Source organism: Oxyura jamaicensis, chromosome Z (genome assembly GCF_011077185.1).
Source record: "Oxyura jamaicensis isolate SHBP4307 breed ruddy duck chromosome Z, BPBGC_Ojam_1.0, whole genome shotgun sequence".
In the NCBI taxonomy this organism is placed as follows: domain Eukaryota; kingdom Metazoa; phylum Chordata; class Aves; order Anseriformes; family Anatidae; genus Oxyura; species Oxyura jamaicensis.
In genome coordinates, this window is record NC_048926.1 from 25,414,449 (window position 1) to 25,433,270 (window position 18,822).

At 41.8% G+C, this 18,822-nt stretch overlaps 1 protein-coding gene across 10 annotated transcripts in view; it reads right to left on the reverse strand.

Moving 5' to 3' along the window:
* The window catches only part of PDE8B (phosphodiesterase 8B), an 85,353-nt gene that overhangs the window by 2,893 nt on the left and 63,638 nt on the right, over window positions 1–18,822 (reverse strand). For 8 of the 10 annotated variants that reach the window (XM_035309634.1, XM_035309631.1, XM_035309628.1 and 5 more), the window contains 10 exons: window positions 13,621–13,672; window positions 10,483–10,560; window positions 9,544–9,620; window positions 8,421–8,585; window positions 7,558–7,603; window positions 7,003–7,138; window positions 4,885–5,083; window positions 3,533–3,750; window positions 2,942–3,077; window positions 325–492 (listed from right to left, as the gene is read on the reverse strand). In XM_035309634.1, coding sequence (XP_035165525.1) covers window positions 325–492; window positions 2,942–3,077; window positions 3,533–3,750; window positions 4,885–5,083; window positions 7,003–7,138; window positions 7,558–7,603; window positions 8,421–8,585; window positions 9,544–9,620; window positions 10,483–10,560; window positions 13,621–13,672 — 1,275 coding nt within the window. The remainder of the gene's footprint in view (window positions 1–324; window positions 493–2,941; window positions 3,078–3,532; window positions 3,751–4,884; window positions 5,084–7,002; window positions 7,139–7,557; window positions 7,604–8,420; window positions 8,586–9,543; window positions 9,621–10,482; window positions 10,561–13,620; window positions 13,673–18,822) is intronic. The other 2 variants (XM_035309632.1, XM_035309633.1) reach the window with 1 other exon arrangement.

Here is an 18,822-nt window from a genome sequence, read left to right on the forward strand (position 1 = left end):
GATTGGAACTAGAAGCTAGAACGGTGATGGTGATTGAGTATTAGTCAAATAAATTTGCTAAGTGGTGAAGTCACTTTGTTTTGTTTAGATGGAGAAAACTAAAGGTATACAAGCTTTCCACCATTTTGTACTACAAGCTTCTCAGTAAGCAAACTGGCTAGCTTTGATGGGAGAAAATTCTTCTGCATGAACAGTTCCCATTCTGACTGGGGAATAAAATTATGCTTCTGGTGATCCAAGACTCCACGTAGAACTGCAGACCAGGACCAGCTGACATGCACTTTCTTATATAACATAATAATCAAATGGTAAAAATATACGCACCTGTGCAAAATACTCTTCTGAAATCCTCCCTGCCCATTCAATACATAGCTCTAGGGGACGACACGGATTTGCTACATCTGCACACTTGATCATCATGCGCTTGATCAGTGTCTGGTTATCTGGAAAATTCTTTATGTTGGCTGTACATTCACAGTCACTGCCTTCACTCTGCAACAGAGTTGGTTATGAGGGCTGGTGGCCAGCATCCCTGCTATCAGAAGTAAATGCATCATTATTAGCTCTACAGTGCTTATACAGTAAGCGGGTACCCAGCCTGATGCCTTCTCATTCCAGGAGGGGAACAGTAGTAAAATACAGGAGTGGCAGACTGACTCCAGAAGGTCTCTGCTTGCTCTGCTGTCAAATGCTGAACTACTTACTCACCACTTCGGAGAATGGGTGCAGCAAACAGAGTGCTTGTGAGAAGTCTGCTCTGACATTATCTGGGTCTTGAATAGTTTAAAGAAGGGCATGGGTATATTATGTTCCTTATTGAGTAATAAAAAGCCTCCACCTCAGCTCAACATGGCATTAACACTATTCTCAAAATAATATATTTGTGTAATTATGGCCTCCCTTCACTACTAAATTCAACTCTGAGTCAAAAATTGAACATAAATACTTTTTACCACCACTGCTAAATTAATGTCTTTGTAGGTTTATGGGCAGATATTTTGCAGTGACTCTTGACAATTCAGGCATTAATCTTCTAACTTTATGTTTAACAGTTAATTTTTTTCAGCATGGGTAGCCCAGAATGAGCTGCCAGATCAGACTTGCTTCTAAACTGCTGTTCAAGATCAAAAATAGGAAGCGCCACCATTAACAATAAGGAACAGAACAATCTAATATTAGGGAAAAAAACAAATCTGTAATACATGTGATTTGTGCTGTGCTTTTATTGCTCCCCAGCCCCTGTAAGTTTTGAAATAGCCTTTGCCATAAGATGGTAAGATAAGGGAGAATTAATCAAAGAAAATGTTTTCTGTAGCCAGAAAATAATGCTTGCAATAGAACGTACGGAGAACATTTAAAAGCTCTTTAGCAACTGCTAGAACAAATGCATGTGATAAAAGTGAGATTACCAAAAAATGCATCCAGAGCTTGGAAACACTGTGGTTTCAGCGAGAGCTGTGAATCTAAGTCCTACAGTGCGAGGCAGGGATGCCACAACACAAGAGGTTTCAAAATGGGGGCGGTGGAGGAAGCAACTCGGAAAACAACCTGTCAGAGGGAGAAATGATGTTCAAGACCGCAGATTTCCCTGTGCCACTTCAGAGAGCAGTTCAGTAATTGCTGGGCCCAGAGCAAGTGGCTGTCTGGACCACAGGTAAGCACAGGCAGGGCAATCTGAAAGCAGCTAATTCTACACAGTGAGGCACGCTGATGTGGATGTGACTTTCCTATGTGCTTTGAACTGAAATGGGATCTCTGCTGTCCTGGCTTAGCCAGTACATGAGGGCAAACCCATGAAACCCCATGAAATAGGGTGTCAGGATGGGAGCACAGTGCAGAAACAGCACCAGAGGCCCCCACTGGTGCCCAAACCATGTCCCTCTGACCCGTGGGAGTGCTGGCACTGAAGATAGATCAGGAAAATTCAGTCCCAGTGCCACGTCCAGCGAGTCCTCCAGAGATGGAAGTGCTGGGGAGTAACAACACAAAGTGCCCACAGAGGCAGTGAAGTTCTGCTGCATTTGTGATTTCCAACTCAAACTGCTGGGAGAACGGAGCTCAGCAGTCCCCAGGGCAGGTCAGTTAAACTGACGTGATGCTGCCCCAAAAGTAATAAGCCCCAGCAGTCCTGAGTGGTTTCTGTATCCACATCAGTCTACAGAGCAAAAGGTTGAGTTGTGGAGAACTAACAGAAGATGCTTTTTAGTACCATTGAACTTCACTTTGGTCTGATTTTGTGTGTGTGTGTGTGTGCTTGTAATAGAGCACGATTATCACTAAGTAGTGATAAGATAACCTTTGTTCAGGTAACACTGCTCTAGAGAACCCTGTCAGATGCTGAGCATTTGGCTTTGAGAAGCAACAGAAGAAGGTGAAGAGGGGCCTGGGACGGGAAACACAGAGGCATCTCACGAAGAATGCCCTGGCTGGTTATGGAGCACTAGGGTGCATGTAACTGACAGGAATAATGGCTGAGATACCTTTTGGTGCCAACAGGAATGGGGCTGGGGTGGAGAGATCTCAGGAAACAACAGAGTTGTTCCTCCCGATCACAGAGGAACAAAACTATGCAGTTTCCTCAGTCAGAGCCCCAAGCTTAGGCAAATCCCACTGCTCAGGGGCATGACCGCAGGCACAGGCGCTGACCTAGCTCCCTGCACAGAGTATTGCATATACAAAAGTATCTACTTTCACGTTTTATGAACACAAAATAGCTTTGAAAACAAGGTTTATAAAATGCAGGTGTTTAAATGAGCTAAAGGCAGAGCCCAGACATAGAAAGCTTAAGGAATTATTTTTTCACACTTTGAGGTGTGAGGTCATAAATCCTGTTGTGGATTGTGTTGGGCATTACCATAATGCAAATGAAAATGACACTTAATGTTGTCTTGGAAGAACTTCACTGAAATGCCCAGAGGTGTGAAGTCCTGAAGGCACTTACACGTGAGCTGGTCTCCTCAGATGCCATCGGCTTGTTGATGCTGTTCACAAATTTGTTCACGTGCTCAAAGTGCTTTGTCATCTCTGTTGCCAAAACCATATCAATAATGGCCTGGCGCAATGTCCGATAGTGATTTCTAGGGAAGAAAAATAGTTCTTGCTCACAAGCCTGCTGGACAGAAAGCTATTCTTTCCTTGTTCCTTTCCAGGCAGCACTGCAAAACACAGCTCGTGGGCTCATCCACATGGAGTAGGCACCTTCATCATTATGAAAGGTCTGGCTGGAGGAGCGGCTGCCAACCGGACCATGCCAATGCAGTACATAAAACATTAGCAACTATTTTTGTATACTTCCTAGCGATACAAAACTTGGATGCCTCAAAACACAGAACACAGGGCGGGGGAAAAATATCACAGCCGTTTAAAAAATAATGTTTACATAGAATTCTGAAGAGGTTAAATATTTAATGTATCAATTCAAATTATATTTCCTGGTTTAGAAGGTAGGCTCTCGATTGGCCCCAAACTAAAATCCTGAAGCAACCAGTTCACACAAACACACAGACGCACTCCCCCTCTCCAGCAAACCCACCTATCCATGTTCTTGAAAATGTTGCATTTGCTGTCTTTGGCTGTGAGCTGAAATGCCAGTGCTGTGTGATGGCTCTCTAACACAGCAGTGTCATTGTAGAGGACAGCTAGGTCACTGCCTGCATTGCACAGGAAAGAGTTGGTCCGTCCAGGGTGATCTACATCATGAATGGTGGCTGCTATTAATGCAGCCACCTCGTCTAAGTGGTCAAGGCTTCCCTACAGAAGAGAGAGATCATGACATGTCAGAAAAAAATACAATAAATCAAATTCTCCTCATTTATATGCACCCACAAATATCACAAAATCACAGAATCACAGAATAGTCTAGGTTGGAAGAGACCTCCAAGATCACCGAGTCCAACCTCCGACCTAACGCTAACAAATCTTCCACTAAACCATACCCCTAAGCTCTACATCTAAACGTCTTTTAAAGACCTCCAGGGATGGTGACTCAACCACTTCCCTGGGCAGCCTATTCCAGTGGCTAACAACCCTTTCGGTAAAGAAGTTCTTTCTAATATCCAACCTAAACCTCCCCTGGCGCAACTTTAGCCCATTCCCCCTCGTCCTGTCACCAGGCACGTGGGAGAATAGACCAACCGCCACCTCACTACAGCCTCCCTTCAGGTACCCGTAGAGAGCAATAAGGTCACCCCTGAGCCCCCTCTTCTCCAGTCTAAACAGTTCCAGCTCCCTCAGATGCTCCTCGTAAGACTTGTTCTCCAGACCCTTCACCAGCTTCGTAGCCCTTCTCTGGACTCGCTCGAGCACCTCCATGTCCTTCTTGTAGCGAGGGGCCCAAAACTGAACACAGTACTTGTGCAACTGTAAGCTTGAGTGTAGGGACCCTACCACCTTGAAATCATTTCCACTCACTGTGCACATGGATTACTTACCCCAGAACCCCCTCCCAACCTCACCCAAACCCCACTTCATTAATGAAGCTTTTTATTGTGCTGTCACCTAAGCAAAGTCTTCACTTTAGGTCCTCTTGTAGGTGTTCTGCCACTTGGTGCGTTTTTCTGAATGACTCTGCTCTGACTCCACTCCTACAGACTCTGTATGTTTTGCAAAGCTTTACAAAGGACTAACAGTCAATTACCAATAGATAGAAAAGGTTTTTTCCCCTATAGTTGCTATCTACAAGCACAAATTTCTTACTTCAGAGAAACTCTGTGGGCTGCAGGCATGACAGGAAAAGACCTCAAGGGCAGAGCAACTTGATGAAGCCAGGGCCATTATTTAAGCAAACACGTGGCTGGATGACACACACAAAATGGCACTCCAGAGCGACACCTGAGCAAACACACCAAAATCCCAGCCCAAAGAGCTCCCAGGTGACAGTTTTACCTTCACTCTCTCCTTCCCCAGAAAGAAGGCGGTAGCATGCAGGACATCAGCTGCATGCGTGGAGTTGTGGTACGAGTTGGAGGAGTGGTAGTTGGCTTCAATCACCTGCAGCCATGCTCGCAGTGTTGCTTCTGAGCAGTTTAAGAACTCAGAGACCCCAAACCGGCCAAAAACTTTCAAGCCCAAATAAACTAATGGCCTAGAAAACAATGTTAGAAAATAGCACTGCTGTGAAAAGGAACTTCTACGGTTTTAAAGAATGATGTTTTCTTCAAAGAAACCAACAAGACCTTAGAAATAAATGGTGGGAGGAATATTAAACATTTTTATTGCACATCTATAATCTCTAAATAGCCTGGCCAGACTCTATAGTCTCTAAATAGTCAAGGTTACAAATTACTACTTTTACCATCCTTTCAGACTTAATACATTTTGCAGAAATGGCACAGTTCCATTATAGCTTCACCAATCCCTATGATTTTATCTTAGCCTTCAAGAAGCCACAAATATATATAAAAAAATGCTTAAAAGCACAGTTCCTTTGAGTTTTGATTATCTGTCAACCATTCAAAAATAACTTTTCTTTTGAGGAGAAACAGCACACTTCGAACACTACACAGGCACATTTTAAGGGCAACCAAGGTATAAACAACAAAGTGCCAAACATTTACGCATTAAAATAATCTTAGGACTTCATGAGTACAGATTCCTACTTCCTGAATATTGGAAGCTGGCAATACGCAAAGCATATTGATGCTTCTTGGAGAAGTTGTTAGCATCGGGTCAGTAGTTCACATAACCTGCTCCAGCTTAGGAGGATTGGACCACCTTCTAGAATGGAGACAGGACCTGCCAGTCTTTTTCCAAACAAACACAACACCAAAAGCCTCGCACTTCCTAGCTTCAAGTTGTGTGGCCTGGACTAAACAGAAGTGGCATGTCCTGAATCCTTCAGTGAATAAAGAGGCATGAGACAAAGCCACCAGTTAGGAGACTGGCTGCATGCCATGCTTCTACATAGAGGTTATTTAAACTGGGAAAACCAGCAGGTGAAAACAAGAGCTAGTGATGAAAGACTGTGGTTCCCCAAAAGTAGCACTGGTCTCAGAAAGAAGGGGGGTGAAGATTCTGGAGGAAAACTCCTGGAAGCAGGGGAAGATGCTGGAGATCAGAGAGCAGCACAGAGATGAATGACAGGATGTCCCTGGGGACCATGGCCAGTAATGCCAGAGGCTGTTAACTGTGCTACTGCAACCAACCCAGCCTTCTGCCAGGTCTCCCTGTACCAGCAGCCATCTCCCAGATGGGGAGGGGATTTGAGGGCTAGTGAATGTAATGCTGGGCAGGGGAGCGATGAGCCAGTGTGCGACACAGTAAAGCCAACATCTGCAAATTAAAAACAGGCAAATACAAATTCAGACAATGGCTACTTTCTTTAAACAGAGTACAAGGGAATCAGTAGTCTTCCCAATCACTTGTGTCTTGGAACAAAAATCACTTTTCTCTCTGAATAACATGTTTATTTTTGTGGGCTGCATGACATCACATCTCCTGATGCCTTGTTTCATTATAATCTTTTAAAGTCTCAGGCCCTTGATCCTGTCTCTGGCATATCCTTCATCCCAGTTTTTTAATCCTATAATCAAAACCACAGTTGCCTCGCAGCTTACAGAATCATAGGGTGGTTGAGGTGATGGGGGGGAGAGGCTTGTTTTTTCCAGCCTGAGCACTTGTGCAGCACCAAGAAAAAGGGCATCATTGGGACGTACAGAATGTAACAACAGTGGGCTGTGCCAAACAGTGTGGCCTGAGTAGAGCAGATAGGAGTCAAACAAGGTAGAAATTGAACAAGAAGCCATCTTGGGGGGGCTGGAGATGCTGTCAGGGAAGACAACAGACTGCACAGGGCTCTCCATGGCCTGCACATGCATCTTGACCCTGCTGTGTGCCTGGCTTCTCAGTGGGATATCAATGCATATAGGTGAGCATGCACAAAAACCAGGAAGGCAGCTCTCACAGACTTGCAGTGTCTTTCTTTACTTTTTCCAGAGCAGAGCACTTTCAGCTGCAGCACCTCAGCAACATTTTTACAAGCACACAGGAAAAGGAGTCAGGTACCTTTTATTTGTAACAGATTCCAATTCAAAAATATTGAAGTCCCAGCTTTCCTCATTATCCAGGAGCTGTGCAATACAAGGTGGAACATCACTGATAGTATTTGGCACTGAAAGGTGACTATGGCTCAGGTTCATATCTGTTGAAATGGAATTTGGCAATTACAGGATTTATGAATTATTATTATTTTTTTTTAACATGCAGAATTCAGTTTAGAAAACAACTTTTAAAGAAAAACAAATCTTTCTCTTACATGAAAAAGTCTGTAAAAGCCTGTAATATTATATCACTACAAATGATTTGGAAATAAACCAGAAAGATCAGTGAACATCTCATTGAATGACAATTTAATTATTTTCTGATCTGACTTTCTACCTTTTTAATTATTTGACTCTGCTTCAGCTCCAAAATTGAGGCAGCCCAGCACTTGTTCTCCAGTCACTTAGATGACCATTTTCAAAGACAAACATTTCACTGCAAATTAGCATGAAGTTCTATGTCACTAGCATCTACAAATGAAATAACACATGCAAATAAAATTTTTAAATGGTGACTTACTCTTAGAACACACATACTCATTTCCTGACAGTCTTCTCAAGCCATCCTGAAATAAACAAGTCTATTATAAGCTTTAGGCAAAAATAGCACCCGTGCATCACTAATAGTAAAAACATTACCTACGTTTTCTCTGTAGGTCCTATTCCTGGATACTGAAAGTACTGCTCCTACTGTAGCACTATAAACACCATCCATATTTTAAAGTATTTCAAAACAGATGTGAAAAGATTCAAGGAACACTAGTATGAGATCTCCAGAAAGGATATTACTAACCATACCAGTGTATTGCACTCCTTGACCCTTTTACTGGCACCTGCACCATTTCATCATTCACATTAACCACCATCATTTATTTCTCATTTCCTTTACATTATTTTGACAAGAATTAGCTCAGTGTTTGTTAAAAAATGAGATAATCCATGATGAAATCTAGGTAGTCTGTCTCTGGCAGACAGTTTTGCTACTGTTATGGGGCCAAAGTCATAACCCAATGAAAATAAAACTTACTCTTGCTATTGTCATCTAGTTGTCAGGTAGAGTAGCTGTAGAGCAATCCCTCTAATTCCATCTAAGTTTCTAGGGTTTCTTAAAAGTACCTCCTTGAGACAAAGCAGATTGGATGATATAGTTTCTAGTGGTGACCACATTCACTTATATATGAGGATGAATGCATCCCATGGACTGAGGCATATCTTACAACATCTCAGTGCTTACTGATGGTAGAGATGCCAAAACACTTAAGTGAAACAATGATGAATTACAATTCCCCTTCCCATTCGTTGTGAAATTTTAGCTCAGCAGAGCACTGAGCTGTGATGCAGGACACTGGTAACAGTAATTTCATCTCTACTAATTTTACTCACAGTCATCAGACCTCCAACAAGATCACTTGTGTGAGGATCTTCATCTTTGGTACCTAGCTGGGGGGAGTAAAGTTCTGTTGTCCGCAAGATTTCCAAAACTCTGTCCAAGGCCTCTGCTACTGTGATGGGGCTGTTTTCCTGGGCAGCATTAATTATGTTAATAACCTGAAAGCAGTTTAGGGAGGCAGGCAAGGAAGAGTGAATACCACATTTTTGTTTTCTTGCTACAAAACACTATTGGCTAGATTATGCTATTCCCATTTACCAAATCCTGTGTAATTTCCCCAGATCCTGTGTAATTCATTTTCTCAATGCAAAAAAGAAGTGCAGAGAGCAGCAACAGCTGGGCTGTGGTTGAGGGAGAAGAGGATGGCTTTTCTTTGCCTTCCACAATGTGTCTCAGCTCCAATCTGGGAGAGCAGCAATGACACTAAACACTAAGCACCAGCACTAAGGACTGGTCCTGGCACTGCCAGGACTGAGATGGCTAAAGCCCTTGCTTTATCCAAAAGCTGCTGCAGGGGCACTACAGGCTGTTCTTGGGGAGAAGGAAAAGGAAAGGAGTCAGCTGCTGTAATGGGCAGATGGTGCTGGGAAGTGAAGAGCTTGGCGATGAGAAGATGGGGAGAGAAGAGAAAATGGTTTGAGGACGGGAGATGGCAGGCACCGTGGTTTGTGGGACAACAGATCAGGCAGCTGGTTTGTGATAGTAGAATTTGTGTTACACAGACGGTGAAGAAATGAGTGCGGGAAAGCAGGAGAAAGAATGTGGTACAGATGCTACCTCTTCTGCATGCTAGCTCATAAATACCAATGGCAAGAGCCAAGGTGAGCCTGGAAGCACATGTTCTACACATGCACAGACCAACAAAGCAGGTTCCTCTTCCTGCCACAAGCAGAGCACCTAGCAAGGACACCCTTTTCCCCTTTTTACCTTTTTCTTCATGACTAGGACTTGGAATGAGATGATAAGATGCAGAAAGTTTTATGAAAAAAAAAAAAAAAGTCTGACTTTAAATATTCTGTTAAATAGAAAGTAAACTGGCTGTACTGCCACAAATTATGTTTTTCCCTGAAAGTGCAACAACAAATTCTGAGTCTGTGGAAAAGGCTCAGGGCTCACCTTTGTGATAGGAGCTTCTATTGTCATTGAGTGGATCCTTGCCATTGAGGAGTACCGTCGGGTCTGTAAGCTTGGAGCTGTCATTAAAGAGAGCACTGATTACATGCTGCAGTGTGAATCATCCGACACTCTTTGGTGAGCGCCAAAGGCTGTCACTGGAGAACAGCATGACAGACTCCAGCCTTGACTCCCATTTCTCCTGTACCTCCCCTCCTGCAAGTTCTTGCTTTACTGTTTTCTTGCAGCATTGTCTATCTCCTTTGCAGCCACCTCTCACTGCTGCTGTCCGATTTGCTGTACACTTAAGCTGTACTAAACTTCATGCCCAGCACCTCCCCCTGCCCCTTGTTTGCCAATGTATTTCTGTCAGACATGGCTTCTCCTGTGACTGTATGTGCTCCTCTCATCTCAGCAAAGCAGCTGCTCTGATGAAACACACTACTGCACCCTGTAACTTGTGCTTCTCTCACTGCTTACTGTGGCAGAAAGAAATCTCTGCCAGCACTGCACCAGGCCTGGCCAGCAGTCACAGACAGGACTAGGAGCAGAAGTCCTGCTCTCAAGCAACCAACAGCAACAAATCCCTTCATGTCCCAAACTAATGAAACCAAAATACTGGCTAGGGATCAGTGGTGGAGGACCTGATGCCCCACCACACTTTTAACAGGCTGCCCTCCATCCTGTGGCAGAGCCACTGCTCCCCTCCGGGAAGGCACTGTGCACTGCCATGCATCACACAGCTACACGGGTCCTCATGCTAGGGCACTGCTTTGCAATTCGGAATTAAGAAATTTTAAAGAAATTAAAAGACACTGAAGAAATCTCTGTTCAATCACCTGTGAACCTGTCTGATTCCTCTTTCTTTCTGTGTTTTCATTGCCTGCGGTAAGTCTGTTCTTTATTTCTAACCTTATTCTTGACAGTTTTCTACTTTCTTACCATCACTGCTTTGAGAAGTTATTGACTTAACATCAGCTGAGTCTTTCCTTCTGTTCTTGCATTTGAAGGAATGGGATTCTGTAAATACAAACCAAAAACTTAAAAATGTGTCAGTAGTAAATATTTCTACAGATTCTTCTCCATCTGAAACTCTGAACATTAATAAAATAATTTTCACAATACCATGTAAGTGGGGGGAAATATTGTAATCTGTACATGTCATAACAAGGGACTGAGACATAAACCCAGAGTACATCAGGTTACAGCAACTTGCCTAAGGTCACTTGGGAAGCTATTTTGGAAGAAAGGCAAGACAACTTATGGAACAGGGAAATCGCTTCACCTAACTTTAGCTGCCTAAAAGCATCAGGCTTTCAGCCTGTGTTTGCCTAAGGGAACTGACAAAGATCCCTTCGTGTTAATGGGGATAGAGAGGGGCACACCCACAGAACAGCTCATTCTGCTTTAGGAGCAATGCCTAAGGCAGGAAGCTTGAATCCCTCCAGCAAGTTCCCTCTGCTCTCCACTGACCACTGAACAAGGTCAGTTCAGCTGCTCAGAAAATTAGCTAAGGAGGAGAAATCCCATCTCAGTCAACACTCTTCCAGAGCCAGCACAAGGTTTAATCTTCCCTCTTCATGCTTAGACAGCTTTTTCTTTTAATTTCAATAATTGTTTGTACACTGTTTAAGAAAAGTCCAACATATTGAGAATCATTAAAACCAATCCATTCAGTTGCTGTGAAAAATAACCACACACCAAGCTGTCATTCTTGAGATTTCCATTTACTGAAAACAAGAGAAATCATAATATCCAGACAAATGCAAAACCCAGATGAAACCAATTCATATAAGTGCCTGGACAGTGCCTCAGTTGAACAACAACAACAAAAAAGATTCAGTAAAATTCATTTTTTTCTCCAGAACATTACAGTCTGCACTCTCCCTTATGCTTCAAAACAACAACTCCGTACCTATGCGCCTCTTTGTGAAAATCTCCACAGTGCCTACTCCTAGAGTACATGATATGGCTCTCAAAAACCAGAGGTCACTGAAAACTTTCAAAGGGTGATAACAACTGTGTGAAGATTCAGAAATATCATAAAATTGATATTCTTAACATAAGGATCAAATCACATAACATTATTCAAGACAATCTGTCTGTAACAAAACAAAATGTTACCATACAGTCTTCCAGAATTAAAAATGGATTATTAAAAATGACTGGAAGCAGTTTCTGTCTTAAGAATTGTTTACTACAAATTTACAAGAAAGTCTGGATTTTTTTTTTTTTTTTTAATTTTGTTATAGTCATATTGGAGAAACTGAAGGCTTTTTTTCCCTGTTGATATGTAACAGTTGGGCATCACTAAGGCATTATAAATTATTTTATTAATTTATTAATTTATTTAGTAGGGTTCCTCTTTTAAACCCCTTTTCTGCATTAACTTTTGCAGAGGTTTAACACAAGGCACTTGAATGAGAGAAAACATTTACTTATAAACATAGCTGCAAGTGGCAGTAGCAGACAAGGTAACTCTCCTTCTGTTACTTCCTAAACTTCCAGCCTAGCCAGTTTGAAACTTTGCTAGTGCCACCTAGAGAGTCACAGGTACAAAAACCCTACTCTAAATCACACTAGCTTCTGCTGGAAATACTTAAATAAAAATGCACCCTTCTCTAGGTGAGTGGAGTGTCTCCCCATCCAGATCTGTTACAAATCACAAACAGAACAATATACATGGACAGTTTTTCTACGCTCATCACAGACTGGTTCTAGGAATTTATTATTGAAGCATAACCGTGGGCATCAGGGAAGGATAACCAACATCACATATGCATGACTTTAAGGCTGCCTGCTTTGAAGTCACGTAGATGACTTCACGTGACGTGGTTTCCCAGTCATGCTGAGATCCCTCACACGGAGCAAATCTAAATGCCTCACCACAACTTGTAAAGCATCTACTAACAACGTGTTAACTAGTAACAAGTGTTCTGCAACTTAACTCGGGCACTCTCAGCTTCCCCTTTCTGCAGACTCTGCTGCCAGAAAAGGAACAATGAGAAGGAAAAACTGCGTTTATCACAAGGACGTGGGAGCAGTTTAACACACCACGGATCAGTTCTAATTGCAACACTAGTAATGAGGGTACTAAGTTACAAATATCGTCTCTTCTCCCCAGTCCCACTCTCTCTGGTGGTTATTATTCTGCACCACAAAGTTCTCCAATGCTTCTACCTATTCTTACGCTAAGTTACAAGCAGGGGATGCCATGCAGTCACTTCCCACACCCTTGGTATGCGAAACTCAGAAGCTGACTGACAACGCACAACAACGTAGCCCAGTATTTCATTGCGGGAAGGGTCTTGGGTGCTAAAAGGTAACAGACTGAAAGAAAGTGCTCTCTCAGAATAAGACAGCAATGCTGCATCTAGATCAGATCAATAGAAGACTTACAAAGTTTAAATTGGCTCTTAGTGTCTCTTTCTTCAGGGAAGTCCATTACTCCAAACAGTGCACAGCACTGGAAGATGTAACTATCCCCTTACATTCCTTCCTAAAGTTATCTTTAGTAACTTCTACAGGTAGCTTTTGATCGAGATCTGAACTGCACTGTCTGCAAGTAAGCAAAGCTGCCTGAGAAACAGAGCGAGGGTTGTGCAGACACGTCACAACACCACCATCATGCTCAATGCTGACTGCCCATGACCAGCTGTAGCATGGGCACTACAGACACACATCTTAGCCTCATGCTGGGCCAAAACTAACAGCCCTTGCTGGCAGGTCCTAAACTTTGAAACACTTGGGCAGACCTGCTGGCATAAATCAGCATAGTTCCACGTTTATTTCAAACAGTCAGGAGTGACAAGATACACCAGCTTTCAGTTCAGACAGGGTATTTTAATACAGTGAAGTGCTGTGCATCTTAATGCAAGAGATCTCTACAGCAGAACAAATTATTGTTGACTGTTACAAGCCCAAATCATTGTGCAGCATTTGAGCAGCTGGCATCAGTCACTGTCCATCTTCTCTGACCACAGACTCAACAGAGGGTAGAGACAATATATCATACCAGCAAAGAACCTGGTCACAACTTCAAGCATTCAAGTGTATAAAGGTAAATGATAGTAGTCTAACCTGACTGAGAATTGTCTCCTGTACACTTCTTATCGTGGTGACTCTTGCAGAGCTGAAGATGCACCAAGAGTAAAACATGTTTGCAAGGGAAAAGAACACAAAAAGATTTAAAAAGGGCTACATTCAACACTGTCCTTAACCAACATTTTCTGTTCAGTTATTTAAAAAAAAACTTCAAAGACTCTTCTTTGGGTGTAACTACACACGGAGAAATAATATGAAAGTAAACAGACATTCAATGCAGGAAATCACAGATACAATAGTGCTTTTACACACTAACAGCAAGTTCATGTTTAATACCCATGTGTGTAAGATAACTGACATTCCATTTTAGATAAAGTCTTAAGTACAGATTGCATATGATTCCATGAATAAATGTAAAAACAAACAAACAAAAATCCTAAGTAGTTACTCATTTTTGCACTCTGCAAGTACTTTTAACACAATCTCCTTGGTTCTGTCTAAGCTAAGTTTGCATGCACTCTTTCATGAATTAGTGATACACCGGGCAGTTACAAAAGCAACACTCCAGCCACTAAGGGGCAGAGAGGTCTTATTCATCAGATCTTTATTTCTAAGTAATTTTTAATCACTCCCATGAATGAAGAAGTCAAATACAAAATCTTATTAGCTTGTGCTTCTGAAACATCTGAACATTCTGATAAATATTTCAGTCTTTCCTAAAATTTAAGTAGGATTTTTTCATCATCTTAAAGTTTACACCTATTTTTTGGTAATACAATAGGAGATTTAATGCTTCTTTGCTTTTCCATCCTGCTCAGAAACCAAGCACAGTCTGTCCAACATATGATAGTTTGTATAGTTTGTATAGTTTGATACCCGCTGATCGCTTCACCCCATTCCTTTATTTTGTGATTACAAGAAAGTATTTTGCTGTCAATAGAAAAACTGAACAGAACTATTGGTTCCCCAAATCTTCTCTCTAAAAGTACAGGACTTAGTTAGAGCTAATAAAGATGCTGAAAAGGACTAAAAACAACACATAACTTTTATTTTTTATTGTAGTCACTAGAGAAAGTACATTTACCATCTACTTCAGGTGAATAAGCACAGTGCAATACTGCACTCGCATGTGTTACATTATGCATCACATTTTGGAATTCAGTACAGTCACCTAACCTATGGCCCAATCCATTGCCCGCCTGCCAATAGCAAAGCACCAGATTGCAAAACCATGGTTGCAACCAGTGAGTTAAAAGTAAAGAAAAGCAAGATTGCACTTGTGCAGTCTTTGTGTCCATATGAGACACAGTATGCTGTAGAGTTGCAACAGAGATTATTTATGAAAGATAGAAAAGAAATTCTACAAATCCTCTTTTCCATCAATCTTGAACCCCTTCCATCTTGTTTTCCTTTTTGTTGTTGGGGACAGAAGATGAAGAGGGTGAAAAAGAAAGAGAAGCGAATGGAAAGGAAAAGCAAACAGAATTCAGGAGTGGTTTACTCTGTTGAATAAGAATTAAAGAAAGGAAGGGGAAATTAGGCACTAATGTCCCATATAAATGTTGTTCAAAGGAGTACGAGACCACTCTTCCCTGAGAAAACTCAGTTCAAAAGCTTAAATACCTCTCTTAAAATCAAGCAGGAATTGTCAGATAAGTCACCTAGTCCCAGTAGAGTAAGGTTATGGAAGCTCATCATATGTGGTGTATAATACAGTCTGGATGGAGAATGGATGGAGAGCAGCTCTGAGGAGATTGGGCTGAAGAGGAGCAGCCCTGATGAGGACTTGGAGATGTTGGTTGATGAGAAGCTGGACATGAGCCGGCACTCACAGCCCCGAAAGCCACCCATAACCTGGGCTGCACCAAAAGCAGCGTAGCCAGCAGGGCAAGGGAGGTGATTGTCCCCCTCTGCTCTGCTCTCTTGAGACCCCACCTGGAGTGCTGCGTTCAGCTTTGGAGCACCCAGCACTGGAAGGACATGGATATATTAGAATGAACCCAGAGGAGTGCCATGAGGATGATCAAGGGGCTGGACCACCTATAAGAACAGGCTGAGGGAGTTGGGGCTGTTCAGCCTGGAGAAGAAAAGGCTCCAGGAAGACCTTATGGTGGCCTTCCAGTACCTAAAGGGGGCCTACAGGAAAGCTGGGGAGGGACTCTTTTTTGGGTAGTGTAGGGATAGAACAAGGGGGAATGACTTTAAAAGATTATATCTAATCCTTAGATTAGATATAAGGAAGAAATTCTTCACTTGGGGTGGTGAGGCACTGGCACAGGTTGCCCAGAGAGGCTGTGGATGCCCCTTGAACACTTGGATGTGTTCAAGGCCAGGTTGGATGGGACTTAGAGCAGCCTAGTCCCTGTCTGGGAGGTGTCCCTGCCCATGGTAGGGGGTTCGAATTCAATGGTCTTTAAAGTCCCTTCCAAACCAAACCATTCTGTGATTCTACGAACTGATAAAACTAATCTGAACTGCTCATTCTGGTCCCAAACAGGATCTGCATTTAGCCCTTGGACATCTACCTCTGTTCCCCAGCTGAAAGAAAACCTTGGCACATTCCTCTAAATACTCCAGTAAAATGAATAAATAAATAAATTCACGAATACTTTCTTACTCCTTCTGTATCCATGACCTAAAAGACATATGTAGGGTAAGTTATGAAAGCAGTTACATGGTTTATCTTGAACTGGTATGCTCTTAAGTAGAGAAACAACACCTCCCTCACAAATCTATGTACATGCAAACACTGGACTCTCTCCTTCCAGGTCTCAATTCTTAAAGGCAGAATTAATCGTTAGCCAGGCTACAGCACGCACGAATAGTCACATGAAAGTCAATCTTCATTCATAGATCTCATCTGTACAAAAAAATTACTACAGTTTTACTACAGTTTCAGATGTATTATTTTCTGTGCATAAATCTGTTTGATTTTTGTATGCAATAAATCTGGCACAGAAATACATGAAAATTCCTTCACAGTGGTTTCTGATTATACTGTAATCTCTAATCCTGTGATATTCCTTAGAGAGTCTGTAAGCAATTCCAAACAACATGCCTACATTTTTAACTGTGAAACTATATACAGTAATGTAAGAATGTTTGTAAGCCTGCATACCGTGTCTGAATATTGAGTTCAAGCCACTTATAATCATGCTGATGAAGTGAAACAGAAATTTGGATCAAAATTTGAATCATACCAGATTTTACCACCCTATAACTAAATACATTGTTTGTTTTCCTTCTATTCTTACATAAAGAATTACCTTTGGTCTGAAGAGAAATCTTTTTTTTTTTTTTTTTTTTTTTTTTTAAGCGTGAAGGAAAGTTCTAGGATGCAAGTATTCAGAAATGGATTCCAGGATTTACCAAGTATATGACTGCCATATGGGCTTAATTTTCCCCAGAAGGTACTTTTGAGAGAATAAGTTTTAAAAATCCTCAACAAAAGCTGGATACAAATTGAACTGGAGGAAAAGAAATGATGGAGAAACAAACAAACGAACAAACAAAAAAACTCACAAATATTGTATTTGACAAAAAAAAAAAAGTCTAAAGTCTTTCCAGATTTATTCTGCAAAATAAGAAAAATTTAAGTGTTAAGAAATGTGGTGGTCTTTTGCTCCACTGTTCTGTTTAAGATGTCCCCATGGCTAGAGGTAAAAAAAAAAAATACAAAACAACAACAACAACAAAAGGAGTTTTATTACAAAACACTTTCTCTTTAAAGTGTGATTAAATGCAACAACTGATTTATTTTAGAACTGAAGCCTCATTTAATCTTCAGATCTCTTGGCAATAAAGACCACAGACATATACAATTCAATGTGTAACACCATCATGCTGACTTGTGAACCTACGCCAGCTTTCTAAAAGAAATAACTGACACTGGAATTCAATCATTCAAACTCCTGGTGGTATTTTACTTAGGAAATTGCACAGTATGACCATGAGTGGGCTGTGGGGGATGGACAAATGTTCTCAGAGCAGAGCAAGTGCTGCTTACAGGATGACAGACATCACCCTCATCTCCTTCTGGGTTGCAGATTTTGCAGTCTTACTGCCTCCTCTTCCCCCTTGCTACTCTTTCCATGTATTTAGTCCTCAGCTTTACCTGCAGTCAGGGTTATTTCAGTGCATCAGCATAAAGACTCTGTGCCCTCAGCAGTGCATGGGATTATGCCACGGAGAGCCAAAAGGTTAAAACTTCATGAAGAGCACTGACACCACCATCTGGATAGGACAAGACGGCTCAGCAAGATGCAGTAGCTCAAGACTCTATATTCTGACATTTCCAATAGACTTTCAACTACCAGAAGCTGTGGCTGAAATGCTCAACACTTGTAGGTGGCCTGTCTCCTGAAGAGATGCCAAGTCAAGCCTGAACTATTTGGCCTATCCAAGCCCTACCACATGGAAAAATCAAGCAGCATCCTGTCACGCCCTAAGCAATCTACAGTACCTGAAGGCACATGATCAGCTGCATTACCAAGGGAGAGGTAAATTTCTTTTTCAGGAATGTATTGATACAAAGCGACAGATGAAAGCAAGGGACTGCCTTCTGGCAGAACATGAGGATGACTTCAGCAAGGTCTAAATGAATAGAAGAAAGAGATTACTAGCTCCAAAACCAAAGAACAGGAGTGTCTGTGATGGGCTTGCCTACATTTGGGATTGTTCTATATTATTCTTTGATAACATCTCACTTAACCCAAGGGCAGCATTAGGAACAGGGAAAATGGCTACATCTCAGCAAATGTTCAAATAATGGTCCTTAACTCAACTCTATAGCTGCAGACAGAGTGCTATTAACTGTCTAATTCTTCAGTCCCTAAAAACATTTATTTCAATTGCACAAATGCAGGAAGTCTATACAGTGAGACATTTGCCCTCTTTTCCCTGACTTTTCAAACAGGATGGTGTACTGTGTCTTAAAATACTGCAGTTTACTGAGAATTAGAAATATAGAGGCTACCACAAAACTAACTGAATGAAGTTCAATAGCTAATGTAAAACCCCAGGAGCCATTTTATTAACACTATTTTGTCACTAATTCAATGATAAATTTCATTTTAATTTTAATCAAGCTTTAACGAATATTTAGCCTGTTCTATTAACTGCTACAGAAGATGAAGCTTTTCTGCAAAGTTCAGGTTGAGCTTGGCAGCTACACAATGTTTTCTCTTTGATTGAACTTCTCATTGCCACCAGAGGGTGTAACCTGCAGTGTCCAAATGC